The sequence below is a fragment of the Schistocerca cancellata genome, chromosome 4 (genome assembly GCF_023864275.1).
Source record: "Schistocerca cancellata isolate TAMUIC-IGC-003103 chromosome 4, iqSchCanc2.1, whole genome shotgun sequence".
In the NCBI taxonomy this organism is placed as follows: Eukaryota; Metazoa; Arthropoda; class Insecta; order Orthoptera; family Acrididae; genus Schistocerca; species Schistocerca cancellata.
The window spans coordinates 65,206,527-65,229,293 of record NC_064629.1 but is presented as its reverse complement, the minus strand read 5'-3'; the positions used below and the strand labels follow the sequence as shown (position 1 = coordinate 65,229,293).

The 22,767-nt window shown below is 38.1% G+C and overlaps 1 protein-coding gene across 1 annotated transcript in view; it reads left to right on the top strand.

The window, feature by feature from the left end:
* Positions 1–1,105: 1,105 nt before the first annotated feature.
* Positions 1,106–22,767, top strand: part of LOC126183878 (ras-related protein Rab-4B) — a 109,047-nt gene continuing 87,385 nt past the window's right edge. Inside the window, exons 1-2 of the mRNA XM_049926177.1 lie at positions 1,106–1,349; positions 1,968–2,048. Coding sequence (XP_049782134.1) covers positions 1,334–1,349; positions 1,968–2,048 — 97 coding nt within the window. The 5' untranslated portion in view covers positions 1,106–1,333. The remainder of the gene's footprint in view (positions 1,350–1,967; positions 2,049–22,767) is intronic.

Genomic DNA, 22,767 nt, shown 5'->3' with positions numbered 1-22,767 from the left:
TTAATCATCACATGTATCACTTTGCAAATGAAAGTATTAATGCCACTTCTGGCCGCCAATGAAAGTGGAATTAACACTTGTGCCGCTAGTGTCGCTTTAGTGTTTCTCTAATACCGATCGAATACCATTTGTGTGTCCAATGAAAATGGAGTTAACACTTGGGCTGCAAGTTTAGCTCCAGTGTAGCTGTAGGCTGCAGTCACTCGGAAACTCATGTTACCTTGCACTCAGCTAATTTCGTGATGGTTGATTGCAATTAAATTTGTATAGACATGGTTTGGGATGACTATTTCCAGTAAGTCGTTCCCACCTATTTCCATCTAACTAAAGCATTGGGAGTAATATTATGTTCAGAATGGGGAAACTTATAGTATCGAGTACCGCAGGACTTGACTTTTGGACCACTCACCTTTTTCCTTTACATTGATAACCTGCTACTGTCTTTAAATAATAAGGTAAAAAAAGTAACATTAGCTTTCGATACGAGTAACTTGATCAAGGGGTTTAGCTCCACCACCTGTTTACATCTGAAACAACAAATGTTCCGCACTAAATCAAAGATTTTGTTGGACTGAAACGATGCCTACCAATGCTGAAAACTTAATAGTAAGTAAATGCACGTTATAAGACCTGTTGAGCTGCAGGTTGTACGCAACTTTTGGACCTACACAATATCTTCCTCTAGTCTTATTTTTTACACAGTTGACTACGCCCAAAAGTGATATAAAATCTCCATCAATCAAAAGACTATAACTGCTGTTCATACTACAAATAAATAGAGAAAGCGAACGGTATCAGAACACCGATAATGAAACAAAACACTATGTTTTCATGTGTTCACCTTAAAAAAGGACTATTTTACGAATAGTTTTGAATCCGTCCATCGATCGAGATGATTCTAATTTATGTTTGTTCTAAATAATAAAATCTCGACACTATGCTGAGGCAGAAGCTACAAAAACGTTTAGATGTTTGGGTACAATGTCCTTCAATTTCTTTTTTTTTTTTTTTTTTGTAGTATTGATGAAAAATTTCTGATGTGAATAATGTAACCGAATGTAGCCACGATCAACGATGAAGTTCTATGGAAATTCGGGGAAGCTTCTGTTTTGTAGTATCTTTGTATTGTTTCCGTGTGTTTGTAATTATTGAAAGTTGTTGATTGGTGCTTAGTTTGAGTGTAGCGTGTGACGTATGCGAAGTGTTGTTGGAGGAGAAATCGAACGCAGTTCTGGAGAAATAAATGTGTCGGAGTAAATTTTGCGGCAAAGGCGTAATAAATATGTGATCTACAAAAGTTTGAAATTAAATGTAGTCACGTCAATGTTGAACGATGTCAGAGTCGTACGGTAATTATTACATTAATTATACTGTAACACAGAAATGTCATTACTTCGTGTGATTAGGCGATGTTTTTCATTTGTCATGACTCCGCATGGTTGGATAAGGGAAACAGATAGCGTTGTTTCTATGTTTACTGACAACATTTTACCTTTTTCATTTCTGTGTGAATGTTAATACGAAAAATAAAAATTACTTTCTTTTGTTAGATTCAGCACGCAATACTTATGGATTTTTTTTTAAAATTGTGTTATAAACGAACGTTGGCGGTGTTTACGTTTCAGCCTTAGAGTTAAGTAGCATCGGGCTTGCCTGTATGAGATAATGCACAACTGTCGCAATTTATTTGTTTGGTCATTATTGTATTTGTTTGATGAATGTTTATATTGTCTGAGGGGAAAACATTCGTCACGTAAAGTAAGACTGACAGCTGTATAACAATGCTAATGTTTTACACTTGCATATGTTTTGCCTGATACTAAGTTCTGGAAAAAATTTTACTGCCACTATGCTTTCAAAATGAATGAGACATTTTCACCTGTAGGTGATCTAGTATTTCAGTGTTGCATATTCCATTAATATACCCCTAAGCCCTCATTACTTATTAAAATTGATTTTTATTTCAGATTTCCTGTTTAAATTTTTAGTTATTGGCAGTGCTGGTTCAGGAAAATCGTGTTTATTGCACCAGTTCATAGAATGTAAATGTAAGTATTCATAAATAACTATACTAATGTGTGTGTGTTTTAGAGAAAATTTTACTGTCACATATCTTTTTTAAAATCATGTTTGTAGAAAACCTACTAGTCCACGTACAACTAAATTATAAGTAGCTCTATTTCTAAAGCACATTATTTTGTGTATATAATGGATAAAGTGACAAATGCAGACAATAAATATTCATTTCCCCAGTATAAAATTTCCATGTCGTGCTACTGATGAATCTTTTTCTTTTAAGTACATTGTCAGGATGCCTCTTACATTCTCCCAGGCCAACCATTTCGCTCGAATGAGTGTGTGTACCCCACCTCTCTCCTATAAATGTTGATTGTGATGACAGACTGATCTGTTGTGTAGCTGGAGATCTGGGTTAGAGTGGAATGTGGCAATTTCATTGAGAGCTAATGAAGTGAAATAATCTGAATATGAAATATAGGTTGTGGTAATAGATGGAGCTGCACCATGGTCAGAGGTGTATGTTTGTTCCCTAGAAAACAAATTTTCATCACAAGAATGTAACACTGCAATTCATAAAATTTGTGTTACATGGTAGGCAAATCTTCAGGTACTGTTTTGGTGCATATTGTGGGGGAGGGGAGGGGGACCTCACTATATAGGCCTAACTCTTACTCTTAATTTCTGTTCAATGTAGGATGTTTCATACAGCTAACACACAAACGCTGCCATCAAAATGACCGATACCTAGATATTATTTAGGATTAAAAAATGCTTGCAGGTTTTGTTAGAGAGTTGTCAGGCCTTCTAGTGTCTAGTCGTAAATGGATCTAATACACTGGTGTAGAAATATTTAATTATCTTAACAATTTGTTGATATTAATATGTCCTTTATAAATATCAATTTATATATCAGAAAGTATAGCATGAATATTATCATTGTAATGTTCACAGTTTTTCAATTAAAAAGTTTTTTTTCGGTGTGGTCATTGAAAACTTTTTTTAATAAATTGTCTTGTTTCCTTTAACATATAATATCATACGTCTGCTTTAAGTCATGGTCAAAAGGCAGACCACTCATCAGAATCCAATATGCACATAATATCCTCCACAGCACGAATTTTAGTTATTCTCATGACATCACATTTGTTGGCTTTGCCAACTTCTAATGAAAATGTCACTTTTCAGTGTAATCTACAACTCAAGTTGCACTACAGATCACACTGTCACAGCAAACTGCAGTGCAAAGAAATGATATAGAAGCAAAATAAATATGGTTAGTGGTATCTTCTGGCTATTTGTGCACGTTACCACATGCCACATTAACAAGGCAGTGCTTGGTATCAGTAGGTTCAACCCACACATTTTTACGTTGCATAACAAAACTGTCTTTTAAACCGATATGTAACCCACCAATGCTGTCTCTTATTTTCTGGTGTCAAGTAACTTCAAAGAGCCAGTCACCACCACTTGGCATTCTCCGTCCCCTCTGTGCCACCCTCCTCCATGTTTTCAGGTGCATAAAAGAACTTTTTTAAAGTATCTGCAAAAGCAACCAAATGAAAACAGTGGGGCATAGGATATATATCTGGGAGAAGTGAAATTCAAATGCCAATCTAATTTTAATATGAATTTTTGTTGTCACCAAAATAAACAAATTCCACGACAGTTCTTAATGCAGGACAGTATTCAGTTCAGTTGTTCATCTTCATTATTCAAAACAATTCCACTGGTCTTTATTCAACTCACCACTTTAAAAACATGTTGGTCACTTTGGACCAGCACAGATGGTGCAGTACTGGTACCAGGCAATTATTTAACCCACCACCCCAGACGTAAGTCATATCAGTGAAATGGTTTGTATGTGCCAGTCTGTTGTATGCAATCAGCTCTGTAAGGTGGAGACACGACATATCAGTAAAGAGGACTATCAAGTTTTCCCTGTAGGACTCAACATTGGTTCTGAAAACAACAGCTGTGTGAAACTCATCTCGCTCTGTTTGTCCACGAGACCCAGGAGGCAGTAGATACCAGCACCCAGGTGGATGCTTGACTTCTGTAAGGTATTGGATACAGTCCCGCACTGCCTAATGAACAAAATACAAGTGTACTGACTACCAGACCAAATATGTGATTGGACTGAAGAGTTTCTAGCAAACAGAACCCAGCATGCCATTCTCCAGGGAGAGGTGACTTCAGGCGTATCCCAGGGGGGGGGGGGGGGGGGTTTATAGGTCCATAATTTCCACAATAAAATATGTATGAGGCGACATCAGAAATTCCAGGAGGCTCTTCTCAGATGATGCTGTTATGTACAGAACAATGATAAGGCTAGAAAATTGTAGTAAAATTCAGGAAGACCCGCAGAGGAATGTAAGTTATTGCATATACATAGACAGTAAGACCTATTACTGTATGATAATGCAATTGCAGATCAATTGCTGGAAGCAGTTATGTATATAAAATGTCCAGGAGTATGCATATGGAGCGATTTAAAGTGGGACAACTACTTAAAAATTAAAACTTCCTGGCAGATTAAAACTGTGCTCATTCTGGGCACTTAAAAATTATTGAGGAAAGGCAGATGCCAGACTGAAACTCGTTGGAAGAATCTTCATGAAAATGTAGTCTACCAGCAAAGAAGGTAGTTTACAAAACCATCATTTAACCAGTACTTGAATAATACTCGTCAGTATTAGGATCCGTACCAAATAGGATTGATAGAGGAAATACAAAAGATCTGAAGAAGTACAGTGTGTCTCATGACAGATTAATTTAGTGAGCATGAAAGTACCATGAAGATGATCAACCAGCTCCAGTGGCAGATGCTAAGAGAGAGTCAATGTATGGTTTGCTAGTTCCAAGAGCATACATTCTTAAAAGAGCCAACAAATATAATGCTTCCTCTTACGTATATCTCGCAAAAAGACCATGAAAATAAGAGATTGGAGCCCAGATGAAGGCATACCAACAATCATTCTTCCAGCTAACCATTCTCGAATGGAACAAGAATGGGGGGGGGGGGGGGGGATGACAGTGGTATACAAAGTACCCTTGGCCACACACTGCAAGGTGGCTTACAGACTATAGATGTAGACATGACCTTGACACACCTTGAATGAAGTTGTCTTATTTGTTGGTTATTAGCCATAAATTCATTCATTCACACCTTGTGTTCTGTAATAATGGGATGTGAATGAATCGTGTTGTACATTGACAGAAGCAACCATGGCTGGCTACTTCTGTAAAGCATACTGACAACAAATTTTAAATAATGTACTCAAACTGATGATGCTGAATTCATCCTAAATTCATTGTTGTTATTAACCACAAACAACATTATAATATACGTGTGTTGGCATGTAAGTGTAAGAATCCTTGGGTAGCTCAGTTGGTGGAGCACTTGCCCACAAAAGGCAAAGGTCCCTAGTTCGAGTCTCGGTCCGGCACACAGTTTTAATCTGCCAGGAAGTTTCATATCAGCGGACACTCCACTGTAGAGTGAAAATTTCATTCTAGAATCCTTAGGTCCCTCAAGAGGCTTCTATCAATCTTAATCTGTTCACATTTTGACTGCTTGGTTTTGAAATGCATCATGTGAGTCTTAGATATGTTTAGTTCAACCCATTTAGCTGAAACAAAGTTTCTAAGGTACTGATCACAGATTTGAGAATTTTTTCCGAATCCTGATCCTCAACTAAGACGAAAACAGATAGTGGGAAAAGCAGACACCAGACTCGGATTCACTGGAAAAATCTTGAGGAAATGTAACTCGGCCATGAAAGAAGTTGCTTACAAGGCAATTGTTCACCCGATTTTTTAGTATTGTTCATCTACCTTGGATCCCTATCGAGTATGACTGAAAGAGGAGATAGAGAAGATCCAATGAAGAGTAGCGCGTTTCTTCACAGGATCATTTAGCTGGTGACAGAGCATTACAGAGATGCTAAACAAACTCCACTGGCAGACGTTACAAGAGAGGCATTGTGCATCACGGTGAGAGTTACTGTTGAAACTTTGGGACAGCACTTTTCAAGAGGAGACTGACAGCATATTGCTTCCCCCCATATACGTCTCGTGTATTGGTCACGAGGAGAAAATTCGAGAAATTAGAGCCAATACAGAGGCTTACCGACAATCATTCTTCCCACGCACTATTCACGAGTGGAACAGGGTTGGATAGATCAGATAGTCGTACCGAAAGTACCCTCCGCCACACACCATTAGGTGGCTTGCGGAGTATGATGTAGATGTAGATGTCTTGATTGGGCCAGACAGTACAAAAATTGGGAAGTTGCTGACTGGAGGAATATAATGGGATCCTACCAGTCACAATTTTGTGCCTTGTAAAATGCTGGAAGATTTTGAGTGCACTGACAGCCCAATGATACATTTAACCAGCGGTGCATGAATTGTGTTATGGTTATTCCTCAACTGATGACTAGGTTGGTGACAGTGTTGTGCTTTCTATAACATCTTCACAATGAGTATGCTGCAGATATTTCTGTCTTCCAAGATAACTACTAGGGCCACAGGGCTGCACAAATAGCTTCCTGGTTTGACAAACATTCAGGTACTGTGTTGTACCTCGACTGGCCCACTAAATCTTCCGATCCTAATCCTGTCGAAAATGTTTGGTACTATTTGGAACAACAAGTGAAACATAGAAACCAACATCCGTGCAATGTGGTAGCTCTGTGGGATGTAATCATCAATGACCGGATTCAGTTAGATATTCCATACTCGAGTATACTTGAGAACTCTTTTCTTCCCCAAATTAAGGCTAGAGGTGATGCTACATGGCATTAGTGTGATTTCTCTTGTGGGGTGACCAATTTTTGGTCTGGTTTGCTTATTTCATTAATGTCTAGCAGCGGGCTATTAAACTTTCAGAAAATTTTAAATACAGTAAACATGTGCAATTGAGCCCATATCTCCCACAAGTGCTGCAGACACATACTGTACTGAAAAGTGAGAAGTATGTTAAGATCAGTAAGAAAGTTCTGCACTTCCCATCTATTATTATTATTATTATTGTTATTCAAAATAATTCATTACTGTAAGCACTACTCATTAAATCTCTCACTTTTTGTTTGTTTCTTTCTTTTCCTTGTTTATACCTGCTTGCAGATAGGCACATGCATCACCACAAGACACTTCATGTGTCTGAAATTAGGTGCTTTCAGCTGATGACTCGTCACTCGTGAGATTTGGTTCGGAGAGGAGGGGAAGGGGGGAGCAGAGCATCAGGGAGAGTAGTCAAGAACTGTGAAGCTTATTGTTCCTAAATAAGTCGATACAAATGTTTGACAGAGGCTATGAGAGAACTATGTGTTGAAGCTGAATCTTTAGAAAATGTTAAGTGTCTCAGCATCTTGAAGCACGAATGTCTTTACTTGCCATTCTGTCAAAACTGGCTGTAATAGTCAGTGACATTTATTGATAACATTTTAACAAATTATGTATTTGAAGATGTTTATAAATTTTGCATAGATTTAGGCATGTGGGTTCACTCTGCATTATTCATTGAACTACCAAAAATTAGCAAAGAAATTTCATGTAACAAAAGCTGTCTGAAAAAGAACTTTGCTGAAAAAAATTCAGCTACATTTATTAATAAGTTAAGAGAGAATGAATTGCCTTACAACAGCTGTGTTTCAAGTTGTAATACCTTTGCAAATTTTTAAGTAGCTGTCTTGAAAGCTTTAATGATACTTACTTCTCCACTTAGAACTACATGTAACAAAATTAACTGGATAATTTAGGGTTTAATAATTTCTGTTACCAGGAAGAGGCAATTCCACAATGAACTAAAATATAATAAAAACAGACATTTTACGGAATATGTTTGACATTTTAATCCCATATTTTAAAAAAGTTATTAAGGTAGCCAAACAAATAGCAAACAGTAACTTCATTGTATAATATAAAAATAAGACAAAAGCAGTGTGGTCTGTTGTCAGATCTTAGTTAGGTGTAATGAAATATAAAGTATTAAAGCAGATGGTAGCCTTAGTGTAAACCCAGCTCAAATATCAGAGTGTGAATTCTTCGTAAAGGTGGCAAGTCAGAGGCTGATGCATCAGAGTAAAGTAAATCCCTTTGTACTCCACCAAGAAGCTAAGTATCTCACGGATTATTAAAAAAGTCACAATAAAGGACGTGAAAAATGTTATGTTATCATTAAAAAATAAAAACTCTTCTGGGTGGGCTGGAATACCCACTAAAGTGATTAAAACAGCGTATGACATACCAGCACCTCTTCAAACTAAAATAATCAATCTTTTTGAGCAGGGATGCTTTCCTGACTTGATGAAGTATGCCAAAGACAGACCTCTGTTCAAGAAAGGGTTGCGGGAAGACATGAGAAACTGTTACCCTATTTGTACTCTTCCAGTCCTATCGAACATGTTAAAGTAGTTGCAAACCAGATCAAAAATTTTACTGTAAAAAAATATAATTATAAGTAAGTAACTTGGATTTCAATCAGGAAAAAACACTATGGATGCAGTGAATAACTTTTCTGAAAAGTTATGCAAGTGATTGGATCGGGGGAGTAAAGTTGCTGGTATCTTATGTGATCTTACAAAAGTGTTTGACTCTGTGAACCATGCCATGCCTATATCCAAATTAGATAAATATGGGATTAAGGGCAACTTGCACAACAGAAAACTAAAGGTAGCTATCACTTCAAATGCAGTGAATTATTATTCTAAATTGTGTACAGTATCACAAAATGTGCCTCAATGCCCCATTTTGGGCAATCCTGTTCCTATTCTGTGTAAACATTTTATCCAAATAGGTAAATACCCCATCAGTTCTGTTTGAAGATAATATTTCTGTTTTAATTGATGACGACGGTGCAGAAAAAAGTTCTGAGCTGCATCGTAACCGCCCTGGATACATTAGGAAACTGGTTCCAGTTAAATGGGTTGAAACTGAACATTGCAAAAACCCATTTAGTACATTTCAAAACCAAACATTTGAATTGTGTCAAACTTAAAATGCGACATAACAATCATCTTGTGGAAGTAGTTGACACGATCAGATTTCTTGGACTAAATGTGGACAAGAACTTAAGCTGGAATACACATATTGACTTCCTCTCAAATAAATGAAGCAGTTTTGCATTTGCGATGCAAATACTAGTGAATTCCATTGACTTGAGTACACGAAAAATAGCATGTCATAGTTATTTTGAATCTGTCATTAGATATGGTATAATTTTCTGGAGAAGTTCAAATAGCATACCTCAAGTACTGAAACTGCAAAAGACAATTATCAGATACATGTGTACTGCACAACAAATAAAATCTTGTCGCCCACTATTTCGGAAACTACAAATCGTAACTGTTTCCATGGTATACATGTATGAAATTGTAATCTTCCTACACATCGGACAAAAATTATTGCGTACGTGGTGTGTGTTGTGGGATGCAACATTTCATAACACTTCTATCATTGTGCACAGGAGTGTCATTTAAACACTTTGTCTTAGCTTTTTTTCACTGTTTCTATGAGCCTTCATAATACACATTTTCCATTTGCTGGGTTGTCTGTCCTATGCTTCTCCTTCATATTTATTATGTTCTGCAAGAGCTAAAATAATACTTTTCTGATGTAGGTCTACAGCATGTGTGGTAATCATCAATAAGAGGAGGTAAATAGAAAACGTTACACTTTTCATTAGAGCCACACTGAAAAGTCACCATCACTGGTATTTGACTCGTGTGAACTTCTGTCAACAATCCATCATCTCACTCAATATGGTACATTGTGTCACTGCACATAACTGTAGGGTTGCTGTGCATGAGGGATATCATTAAGAATGATGATGCCCTTCACTTTCTCCACATAAACAACTGTGATATTCTGCGTGATTTGCCATTGCAGACTGCAAATGTTTATATGAGGGTAAGTCAATTATTGTCTGCAAAGTAGTTATAAAATTTTATTGTAATTAAATAGGAAACTTCCAAGAACATCATTTTTCGACATAGTCTCCTTGCATTTCAACGCACTTGGTCCATCATTGTACAAGCTTTCTGATGCCCCCATAAAAGAAGATTCTCGGTTGAGCTGCAAGCCAGGAATGCACCACTTCTTTCACTGCTTTGTCCGAGGCAAACTGACTGTACCTTAATGCCTCTTTGAGGGGACAAAACAAGTGATATTCAGAAGGAGCAAGATCAGGATTATATGGAGGATGATCCAGTATTTCAAATTTGAGTTTCTGGAGCGTTTCAGCAGTGTGGGCAGCAGTATGTGGACGGGCATTGTCATATAACAACACAACACCTTTTGACAGCAATCCTCGGCATTTGCTTTAATTGCAAGCTTTGCCTGGCAGTAAGCATCTCACTGTAATGTACACTGTTTATTGTTATGCCCCTTTCCCCATAACATTCCAGTACTGGACCTTGTGCATCCCAAAAAACCGTAAGAATCGGTTTTCCTGTGGATGATTGGATCTTGAACTTTTACTTGCATGGCAAATTTGGATGTTTCCATTCCATATTCTACCGTTTACTTTCCGGCTCGTAATGATGGATCCATGTTTCGTCACCAGTAATGATCCTGTCTAAGAAGTTGTCCCCTTCATTACCATAGTGATCCAAATGTTTTTTGCAGATGTCCAAGTGTGTTTGCTTATGCAACTGTGTGAGTTGTTTTGGGACCCATCTTGCACAAACTTTATGAAACCCAAGTCTGTTGGGAATGATTTCAAGGCAGAACTGTGACTAATTTGCAGACGATGTGCCACTTTGTCAATAGTTAATCATCTGTCTAAGAGAATCATTTCACGTGAACACTGGTTTCTTCATTTATGGTGGAAAATGGTCATCTGGCTCCTTCATTGTGCGTAACACTTGTGTGACCATTTCAGATTTTTTGAATCCATTTGTAGTCACTCCGTTGTGGCAAAACACTGTTCCTGTACTGTACCTAAAGTCTTAGATGAATTTAGGCCCCTGATACACCTTCCGACCACAAAAAGTGGATCACTGAACGTTGCTCTTCATTGGTGCAAATAGTCAGCGGAGCAGCCATGATTAACAGCACGACAGCAATAACGAAACTAACGTAGCTGCTCGAAAATTGCAAAGATATAACAACAAATAAACAAAGCATGTGTCATCAATGTAAAATGACAGTACTACCAAAATAAACAAAAATATAACTAAATTGTGGATAATAATTGACTTACCCTCGTATGTATAGTACATTTAGGGTAGCATGCAGCTCTCCATACAGTCTTCACTCTCCTAACAAAAAGACTACCTAAAAGTCCAAAAGGTGGCAATGTAGTGTCTGCTTTTCATTTGTGCTACAGTCGACCATGCTTCGTTTGCATATATTTCAACATTCAACAGAAATACACATTTTCTGATCCACAAAGTGTTCACATTATCATTGTTCAGGAGAAAAGTCTGTAATTTAATCATGAGTGCCATAAATAATGATTAACACATACATTACTTTCATTATTTACTATATCTGCAAACAAAGGATTCATATTTATAAACACGTTATATAAGTTTTATCTGAATGCTGTTTGTAGATTTTAAGCAGTTCTTTACATGCCATAGATGAAGTTGAGACAATGAATATTTTGCCAGTTCAATATTGTGTGTATTATTTCCGTCCTTTTATTATATGCTTGTTTGTCTTCTTCATGCCAGCATTTTATTTTTATGGTTATATTGTGGCACATGGTCATTAAACTGGACATCATTGAGGCATGGATAACTAATAACCGAGTAGATCTAAAAACAAAGATGATGAGACTTACCAAACAAAAGCACTGGCAGGTCGATAGACACACAAACAAACACAAACATACACACAAAATTCAAGCTTTCGCAACAAACTGTTGCTTCGTCAGGAAAGAGGGAACGAGAGGGAAAGACGAAAGGATGTGGGTTTTAAGGGAGAGGGTAAGGAGTCATTCCAATCCCGAGAGCGGAAAGACTTACCTTGGGGGGAAAAAAAGGACAGGTATACACTCGCGCGCACACACACATATCCATCCGCACATACACAGACACAAGCAGACATTTGTAAAGGCAAAAAACTCTTTGCCTTTACAAATGTCTGCTCGTGTCTGTGTATGTGCGGATGGATATGTGTGTGTGCGCGCGAGTGTATACCTGTCCTTTTTTTCCCCCCAAGGTAAGTCTTTCCGCTCTCGGGATTGGAATGACTCCTTACCCTCTCCCTTAAAACCCACATCCTTTCGTCTTTCCCTCTCGTTCCCTCTTTCCTGACAAAGCAACAGTTTGTTGCGAAAGCTTGAATTTTGTGTGTACGTTTGTGTTTGTTTGTTTGTGTGTCTATCGACCTGCCAGCGCTTTTGTTTGGTAAGTCTCATCATCTTTGTTTTTAGATATATTTTTCCCATGTGAGATGTTTCCCTCTATTATATTAATAACCAAGTAGGACATTTACATCAATGAGTATTTCGTAAATACACAAGATTATGATGAAAACAGCACAATTTGGACAGATCATCACTGTTCTTTCTCCGATCAGTACTGGTGCTGGAGCTGATAGAAATGTTCATCTCGTACATCTTCCAGCAATCCTTCGTGGATTGATGTTTTCTCAACCACCTTCTTAGTATGTTCACAGTTTGAGATGAGTCACGTGGGGTGACATTACCAATAGCTTCTTTTGTCAGCATTTCTGTTTCATTAAGAATAAACATTTTATTGTTCCTTGCCACTATTTTTCTCCTCAGCCCATTGAAGTTCAATTCAACTGAAATAGGCATGTTATGGATGAAGTCTGATTATGCTCCAAACTTTCATTGTATCTAGTTTCCATTTGCTTCATAAGTCATTTCAATTTTTTTTGAAAATGAATAAAAATTATTCAAGACCACATTAGCTGTGTATAGGTTCTTTTTTAGGCAACACAACCGGTTTTGCACCATTATTGGTGCAGCTTCAGGTGATAATCTGTACTGAATATATGGCCAAAAGTGTAGGGCAGAAAGACAGCATGAAACAAAGGATTCTGAATGTAGGAACTATGGGTAGCAGCTGGATATTTTCGGTGCCACAGGAATGTAATGGAAATCTGACATATAGACATCTTTACACAAAATGAAATAAACTCACAGAAAATATGTACATAGGTGAAATTTTTGGACTAACCAATGATCACAGTGAGAACATGAAAACTGTAATGCATCACATACACGTTTTGTACTTAGCTGACACACCCTATAACACTTCTTTAGAAATGAAAGCAATCATATGTCCATGTTTGATGTTTAATTATGTCCCAAAAAGGTTGAAGTAAATAAAAAATGAGTATGCTCGTGTACATGGACTTCCCACCACTCAATTAACATAAGTATGTCATAGCAAATGATCAGACTGACCACCATTTTCATACTGGCGCAGAGCCGTAAATATCCAGCTGTGACCCCTAGATCCTATACTCAAATTCCTCCACTTGATGCCGTCTTTCTGCCCTACACTTTGGGACAGTGTGTATACACACTGATAGAAAAAATCTCGGCACCAAAAAATAATGTAGAGTAATTTCAGAAATTAATTAGTGTAGGTAACAAATTTAAGTGATTAACATTGTAAGATCACAGGTTAATTTAAGTGCAAAGTAAGCCATTGCAAATGTGAAATGCTGTTACATTAATAACTGGTGAAACTGCCAGACTGTTGAATGCGAATGTGCATGCATTGTGCTGTATAGGTGCCGGATGTCAGTAGTTCGTGGGATAGAGTTCCATGCCTGTTGCATTTGGTTGGTCAATACAAGGATGGTTAGTGCCGTTCATGGATGATGCCGGAGATGTCATCTAATGATGTTCTATGTGTTCTTGACTGGAGACAGATCTGGTGATCAAGCAGGCTAAGGCAGCATGTCAACACTCTGTAGAGCATGTTAGGCTCCAACAGCAGCATGTGGGCAAGTGTTATCCTATTGGAAAGCACCCCTTGGAAAGCTGTTCATGAATGGCTCCATGACAGGTCGAATTACCAGATTGACGTACAGTTTTGCAGTTAGGGTGTTTGGGATAACCACAAGAGTGCTCCAGTTGTCATACAAAACCACACCACAGACGATAACTCCAAGTTTATGTCCAGTGTGTCTAGCATGCAGACAGGTTGGTTGCAGGCTCTCAAGTAGTCTCCCAGTTGTTAATGCAAAAATATAGTTGGATGCCAATCTGAAAAAATACTGTCAACATCCATATTTACTATAAAAATGGTTGGATGTATGTGTGTGTTCCACATATCCTCCTAAACCACAGGATCAGTTTCAACCCAACCCTTACTATCAGGCAACAATAGATGTTGGGGTAAGAACCACCAACCTAACATGGTTCAGGAGATATGACTTCGTAAACAATGAGATGTGTGGAAAACTGTTTCATCATGCTTAACGTTTAAATTTATTACTTCTTTGCTACTAACAATATTTGTAATATATTTCACAGACAGTATCCACACATGCCACTGAATGTACCTATATAAATATATTGTTGTACAACAGATAGTTCAAAAGATTTGACATCATAAACACTGAGATGCATGAAAAAATGCCTCATGGTGCATGAAGTTTTAATACATGTATTCTTTACTACCACGACACTCCCACAGTTTAGCCAGTTTAAGGAAATCCCAGAAACATGGCACCACTTTTGACAGCTTTCAACTGCAAAGTGCAAATGGCTTTAGGCAAAAATAATAGCTATCTATAGAGGTATGAAGAGGTGTTGCCATAGCGACATTTACAAAATTGTGTTGCAGACACATGAAACAGCTGCACCCAGCATACAGAAACTGTACACTACCAATACAGTTTCATTTTTTGTTTTCATTTCTTTTAGAAAATTGTCAAAATGAATTCCTGGGCAGTGCTGTTTGTCAGGCAGCATTTAAATAAATACAACAAACGTCCTATCCAATATACAACCTGCAATAGGTAGCATTTAATTTCTAATCGGTCACAGATATCTATTCCTACAAGTACCAGTGTGATTTCTCTCAATATCAAAAACATGTACTCTAACATTCTGACCAACCAAGTTTGCGAAATCATATCTAGTAATTTACAGACTTGTGGTAGATGCCCTCATGATGAAATACGAGGGTAATCCCAAAAGTAAGGTCTCCTATTTTTTTATAAGTACATAGACCTGTTTATTTCTACAATGGTGTACATCAGTTTACAGCTTGAAAATTTAGCGTTTTTTCGACATAATCACCATTTCTGTCGATGCATTTTTGTAGACGCTGTGGCAGTTTTGTATGCCCATGTCATACCAGCTTGCCGCCATGCTGTTCAGAAAGTTATGAACCTCTTCTTTCACCTCATCGTCGGAGCTGAGTTGCTTTCCAGCCAAATGTTCTTTTAACCTAGGGAACAGGTGATAGTCACTGGGCGCCAAGTCAGGACTATAGGATGGGTGGGTGATTGTTCCACTGAAACTGTTGCAGGAGAGCAACAGTGTGCTGAGTGATGTGTGGGCAAGCATTGTCATGGAGAATGTGTACGCCCTTGCTCAACATTCCTCTTCTCCGGTTCTGAATTGCCCATTTGAGTTTTTTCAGAGTCTCACAGTACCTATCAGCATTAATTGTGGCCCCAGTTGGCATAAAGTCGACCAACAATACCCCTTTCCGATCCCAAAAAATGGTTGTCATGACTTTACCACCAGACTGTGTTTGTTTGAATTCCCGTGGCTTTGGCGAAGAAGGATGCCGCTACTGGCATGATTGTTGCTTGGTCTCAGGTGTAAAGTGGTATGCCCAGGTTTCGTCACCCATGAAAACTGAGTCCAGAAAGTTGTCCTGTTCGGCTGCAAGGCGGTGAAGAAATGCGTGGGAAGCATCAACTCGTTGCCGCATGTGATCCTCAGTCAGCATATCAGGCACCCATCTTGTGCACACCTTCCAGTAGTTCAATGTTTCCGTTAAAATTCTGTGAGCAGTGCTTCGGGAAACCTCAGGAACTAGCATGCAGAGATCATCCAGGGATCTGCTGATATTCACGCATGCTTTGCTCAACCTTCAACACTGTCTCCTCAGAAATTGGTGTTCTCCCACTCCTTTGTTTGTTGTGAATTTCGGTCCGACCAGCTGCTAACTCTCTACACCACTTACAAACATTTTTGACATCCATGCACGACTCACCATACACTTCCATCAATTGGCAATGGATTTCAATCAGCGCAGTGCCCTTTGTGTTCAAAAACCAAATAACTGCACGCAATTCGCACTTGGCGGCAACATCCTATGAGAGCTCCATTCTTAACAGCTGCCAAGCCAAGACTGAGCACCTCAGCACGGTGTGGGCGTGTTTACACACAGCGCGTTCATAACAGTGTGACCAACTGCTACGCAAACAGAGTTCTGCACTTATAAAAAAATAGGAGACCTTACTTTTGGGATTACCCTCGTAGATGAGGTGTTACAACTGCCTGACCTAGTCTTAAAGCATAATTGTTTCAAATTTGGAAGTCCATCTTTTCTCCAAGAAAGGGATAAGGGACTCACTGTACACTTACCCCTGGCATACTGTCTTGATAATATTTATATGACTGACGTCAAATGTGGATATGTACAACAGTCCCCTCTGTGTACAGGAAAGATTATGGCATGGTACCGTTATGTAGGTGACTCTTTTATGTTGTATAATGGTTCATACGTGAATTGTGACACTTTTGTTAACCAGTTATGTTCCTATCAGGAAAATATCCAATTTACCGTTGCACATAATGTGGAGGGTACGCTCTCGTACCTCAGTTTACTCATTACCTTAAAGGACTTTCTTTTCGATACTGTCTGCAAACCATTCACTAACAACACACTACACCAGACATTTAATCATCTGGGGAAATATAAAAAGGCCGCATTTGGGTTGCTCTTGTACCAATTCAATAGCGTAGTGCTTTTGCAGGAAGCCTTTAAACGGGAATACCAATTAGTCAGAATAAGTTCCTAATTAATTTGTACCATTTCAAGTAACTAGTTTTGCTAAAGATCAGTTCAGTTAACGAACAGTAATTATTTCTTATTCTAGTTGCATTGTTTACATGTAAACAGATGTAATTACTATATTGCTAATAAAGTAAAACCCATAGAAATTATTAAAGTATTCATGTAGCTAATTTTCAAAACCTGGTAGGAACATCAGCACTTAATTGGTTTCTGGGTAATTAACACTTTTATGTATGGTACTGTTTATTTAGCTATTTTTGAAGTTTTTGTCATCAAAAAGGCTTATTTTGGTCGACACTCTTATTCTAACATGATGTTCAGACCAAAACCAGTTTCTCTGCAATATACAATTAATTTGAGATGTAAAATTCAGATTGTAAATTATCAAAATTATGTGTTTAACAATCTGAAACTTTGGTAGTCATTTTTGAAGCTATATAAGCACTGAGCCTGAAGGCATTTTAAAGTCAGTCTGTTCCAAGATTTAATGGTGCAATGATTTAGTTTTGTGAATAAGAAAATGGACTGTGAAGTAAGACAATTAACAATGATTGCTGATTAACTTTTTATTAAAGTGCCACATGTATCGTTTCATGTGTGTCAGACTGTTGTAGGTTAGTTATGCTATATTGCACAGTGACTATCATAATATAATTAGAAGGTGCAGAATGTGCATATCTAGCAAAGGAGACTTAATTACTTAATTAAGAGATGGACTGTTCATAACTAATTCAGTGAGGGGTGCCTGGCAGTTACAGAAATAAAACCTGTGACACCAAATGTATGTGTCAACCACATTATTGGAAGTAGATAGTGCTGTACCCACCCATATTTATGACCAATTTTTTGCCATGGCCGCTGGCACCCAGGAACTACAAGCTGATACACAACACGGTGTCACAGTTTGGCCAACTCCAAAGTCTGCCATCGCTTCGCATTTGCACAAAACAGGACACACAATTTCTGGTATGGAGAATAATTTAAAAGTTTTACATAAAGAGGATGTAAGATGAAAATCAACAAAAGCAAAATGACGATAATGAAATGTAGTTGAATTAAATTGGGTGGTGCCGAGGGAATTGGATGAGGAAATGGAGACACTTAAAGTAGCTGAAGAGTTTTTATATTTGGGAAGCAAAATAACTGATGATGGTCAAAGTAGGGAGGATATAAAATGTAGACCGGCAATGGCAAGAAAAGCATTTCTGGAGATGAGAAATTTGTTAACATTGAGTATAGTTTTAGATCTCAGGAAGTCCTTTCAGAAAGTATTTGTATTGAGTGTGAAACATACATGATGAATAGTTTAGACAAGAAGAGAAAAGAAGCTTTTGAAATGTGGTGCTACAGAAGAATGCTGAAGATTAGATGGGTAGATCACATAACAAATAAGAAGGAACTGAATAGAATTGGGGAGAAGAGAAATTTGTGGTTCAACGTGACTAAAAGAAGGGATCGGTTGGAAGGGCACATTTTGAGGCATCAAGGGATCACCAATTTAGTTCTGGATGGAAGTGTGGGGGGAGGGAGGTGGGGGGGGGGGGGGGTTAAAAATCATGCAGAGAGACCAAGAGATGAATGCAGTAAGCAGATTCAGAAGGATGTAGGTTGCAGTAGTCACTCGGAGATGCGGCTTTTACAGGATGTAGTAGCATGGGGAGCTGCACCAAAGCTGTCTTTGGACTGAAGATGCAACAACAACTACAACATTTAAAGAAAACAAAGGGAACACCTTAAACATTTTAGAAGTGCAGATTATGAGATCTTTGAAGCAGTCACCCACCCACACCTTGAAAAACCAAACTAAGTTGAAACACCATAGCATTTTGACTAATTTTGATTGCCCGAACCCCCATCGCTTGCCCATCTTCAGATCTTGCATATCAGATATGTATTGATGTTTTAAAGCCTGCTTAATATAGGAACATTAAATATTTTTCAAAATTAAAAAAAGAATGTTCATACTGTTTATACTTTCAAATTCATTCAATCACCACAGTGCTTTTGCTTTGTGTACTTATCATTTAATCCTGTAATATGATTCTCAGTTTTCAGTTATTCACAGAGTAAATGGCATTCTGTTCTCTGTGCCATGTCACGTCATGCTCGTGCTTAGTTTTACTTCACGTCATGCCTGCTCAGCCTGTGTTCAGTTCGTATTAGTGCCTCTCTGTGACCTCTTCTACCGCGGGACTGTCACAATAGCCCACTGTAATGGATACCATACTAGATGGACTCTCAATAGCCTGGTGCAAGAACCTATCATTAGATGACCACTTTAAACTTTCATAGCTCCTTCATCTCTGTCTTAAAGCTGTTGTCGCAGGGGATGAGGCAGCTAACGTTGACTTGCATGCAAACGCGATATCCAGTGTAATGAGACACAGTGCCATCGGCACAGGGAAGAAACTGGCTAACATGGTTTTGTGGTCTCCAGCAGCAGTTGTCGGCTTTATTTGGCTCACAAACTATGCAGTTTGTTCATGATAATCAATGTGTGTAGAATTCCAATGTTAGCTCTATTAAAACGCACATTTCCTTTCTTGACAACATGCTAGTTATGTTGTTCTGTCTGTAACATACATAAATAAAAACTTAAATATCTGTGAATAGACAAAAATAAAAGATATACCGGGTGATCAAAAAGTCAGTATAAATTTGAAAACTGAATAAATCATGGAATAATGTAGATAGAGAGGTACAAATTGACACACATGCTTGGAATGACATGGGGTTTTATTATAACAAAAAAAAAAAGAGAACAAAGTTCACAAAATGTCCGACAAATGGCGCTGGACAGCAAAACGTCAGTGGCTGCGCATGACAATCGCCACTTTCGTCATGCTTGGCCTCCCAGCTCCCCAGACCTCAGTTCGTGTGATTATTGGCTTTGGGGTTACCTGAAGTCGTAAGTGTATCGTGATCAACCGACGTCTCTAGGGATGCTGCAAGACAACATCCGGCGCCAGTCCCTCACCATAACTCCGGACATGCTTTACAGTGCTGTTCACAATATTATTCCTTGACTACAGCTATTGTTGAGGAATGATGGTGGACATATTGAGCATTTCCTGTAAAGAACATCATCTTTGCTTTGTCTGACTTTGTTATGCTAATTATTGCTATTCTGATCAGATGAAGCGCCATCTGTCGGACATTTTTTGAACTTTTGTATTTTTTTGGTTCTAATAAAACCCCATGTCATTCCAAGCATGTGTGTCAATTTACACCTCTCTATCTACATTTTTCCGTGATTTATTCAGTTTTCAAATTTATACTGACTTTTTGGTCACCCGGTATATCCATATCAGCCTATAAAAGTTCACCAAATCGAATGAACTCGTGCCTGACAGAGTGTGCACTTACATGTACATAACATCAAATATTACACAAATCATTTCTATTAATTTCATAGGAAAGTCCCACAACCTTTTAGAAAATGTGAAGAGGAGGGATTGTATGCAGGATGATGTGAACTGTTCCACCATCAGTTCCATGCCGTGATGCCTCAACCAACTACACTATGATGAAACTCAGCTTTCAGTGACCTCGAATTTTATAACTGTTTCCTACATGCTTTGTTCATTGAAATGTTATTGACATTTAATTATAACAAATCTTTAAAGAACAACAAATTTTCATGAGTCTTCAGTGGGTCATGATACACTAGTTACAAAGCGAAAATAACTAAATATGAAAGTCCTTTAACCATCAACATGACCTTTCCAGTCATTTTATTACAGCAAATTGTACAAATGGTGACTCATTCTAGTGACATTCAAAGTGCTGGTGGTTAGAAACAGCACATATTCATAGGGAGTAACATATAACGTAATACCGACCGAATATGGACATCTACTCAATATGGCACCTTGCTTTCTGCTTGTGGTGTTGGGAGCCATTCTTGCTTCCTGTTGGTTCTACTTTATGTTGGCGTACTATTGCAGAAATTTTGTGTTTCACATGACAAAATGGCTCCTCAACTAGAAATAGCAGGAAGTTACGTCATAAAATTTGTAGAGCGCCACATCGGTATTAGCTAACATGTTCCGTGTGCTGAGAGGTTTAGCACAGTTTAATTGGTAACTTTCTGAAAAGTTTTTTCTTATCAATTCTTCCTGGTTAATGTGTGTTTACTTGCTGCCCCATTTTCTTTCTGTTTGTGCTGGACTACAGTCGGTTAAAAAAAATTCCAGTTCATTTTTGTCTGTAGATCATCTATGTAAACTGTTTGTATCCACCTGGCAGAGATCTTGTATGTGCTAGCTGCAATCCTCTTTCACTAAGGCTACGTTTAATAATGAGTCAACTTTTTAGACCTTGAATCAGTGGTATCTTTCACTACACAGTGTCTGTTACCACTATTTCTCATTCCCTAAGCCTTTTATTGGAGCAGGAGTATCAATTACCACTGTTTCTGCCCTGTATATTCTAATTTGCAGGGATTTGCTCTTGTTTCCAAGGTATTGTATTTGAGCGTGGGTAGTGACACTTTCACCATTCGCCTTATGGTGTATAATTTCAGAGTTTAGCCATTCAGTGATCCACCTTTTAAGAGCTAATGCACTTAATCTGTTCACAACTCGAACATTGGGACATCGTACATTCTCTCTAGCCTTATGAAGCAAAAATTGGTGAGTAAAAACCTGTACCTATTTGTTGCTGTTATATACTATGTATTAACAGCCTTTCATTTAAAAGAAGTATTCAGTACAGATTCTCAAAAATGGTTCAAATGACTCTAAGTACTGTGGGACTTAACATCTGAGGTCATCAGTCCCCTAGACTTAGAACTACTTAAACCTAACTAACCTAAGGACATCACACACATCCATGCCCAAGGCAGGTTTCAAACCTGCGACCGTAGCAGCTGCGTGGTTCTGGACTGAAGCGCCTAGAACCACTCGGCCACTGCAGCTGGCGCAGATTCTCACCTGAATATGCTCTCATAATGGTGCATTGCCTAATAAAAGATCCCGTATACAACTAATGTGACCATGAATAAATTTCATTCGTTTTCACAATTTTTTTCAAACGATTTATTAAGATTATTTTGCAGAATTTTTGAAAATTTCTGTACAGTAATAATGTATAATCTAAACTTTGGTTGCCCTAACTACAAAATAGCCTTTCATTGATGCCGGAGGGGGGGGGGGGGATATTTTGGAACAGAAAATGAAAAAGCCAGTCTGTAAAAGACTGTGGTATTCATTTTCTCACAATACTCATTTCATTTCCCAGAACAGAACCCTAATAAACAGTTTGGAATGAAGCCATGAGCTGAGGTAGCGTAAAGCCCAATTATCATGCCATGCTTTCCTAACAGTGCTTTGGTTGTTGCTTTTGCTGTGCTTTCTGTCAAGTTACATGATGTCTTTGAACAAAATGCTCCTCACAGCATGCAGATACAGGTATCACCAGGCCTGTCTGTCAGTTTTCTTGATGGTACTCTTTTTATTCTAAGAACCAAGCCAGTGAACACATTTTTGAAGAGACAAGTTTAATTTCATTAAACAACTATGTTTCTTTTAGGCTAAAAAGAAGTTTGTTTAATGTAGGGTACTTCTTGCGATGATGATGATGATGATGATGATGATGATGATGATGATAATTATAAGTGTATGCATGTCTTCATGTTGCATCGTGCTGAATGTGTTCCTCTTGGTTACCCATCTGTTTTATCCTTTTTTTTCTTTTTCTGTGCTTCCAGGAGAGCCTTTTCCCGTGCTTCCAGGAGAGAATGGTCTGATGATGCTTCATCATTCTCGTCTTTCTT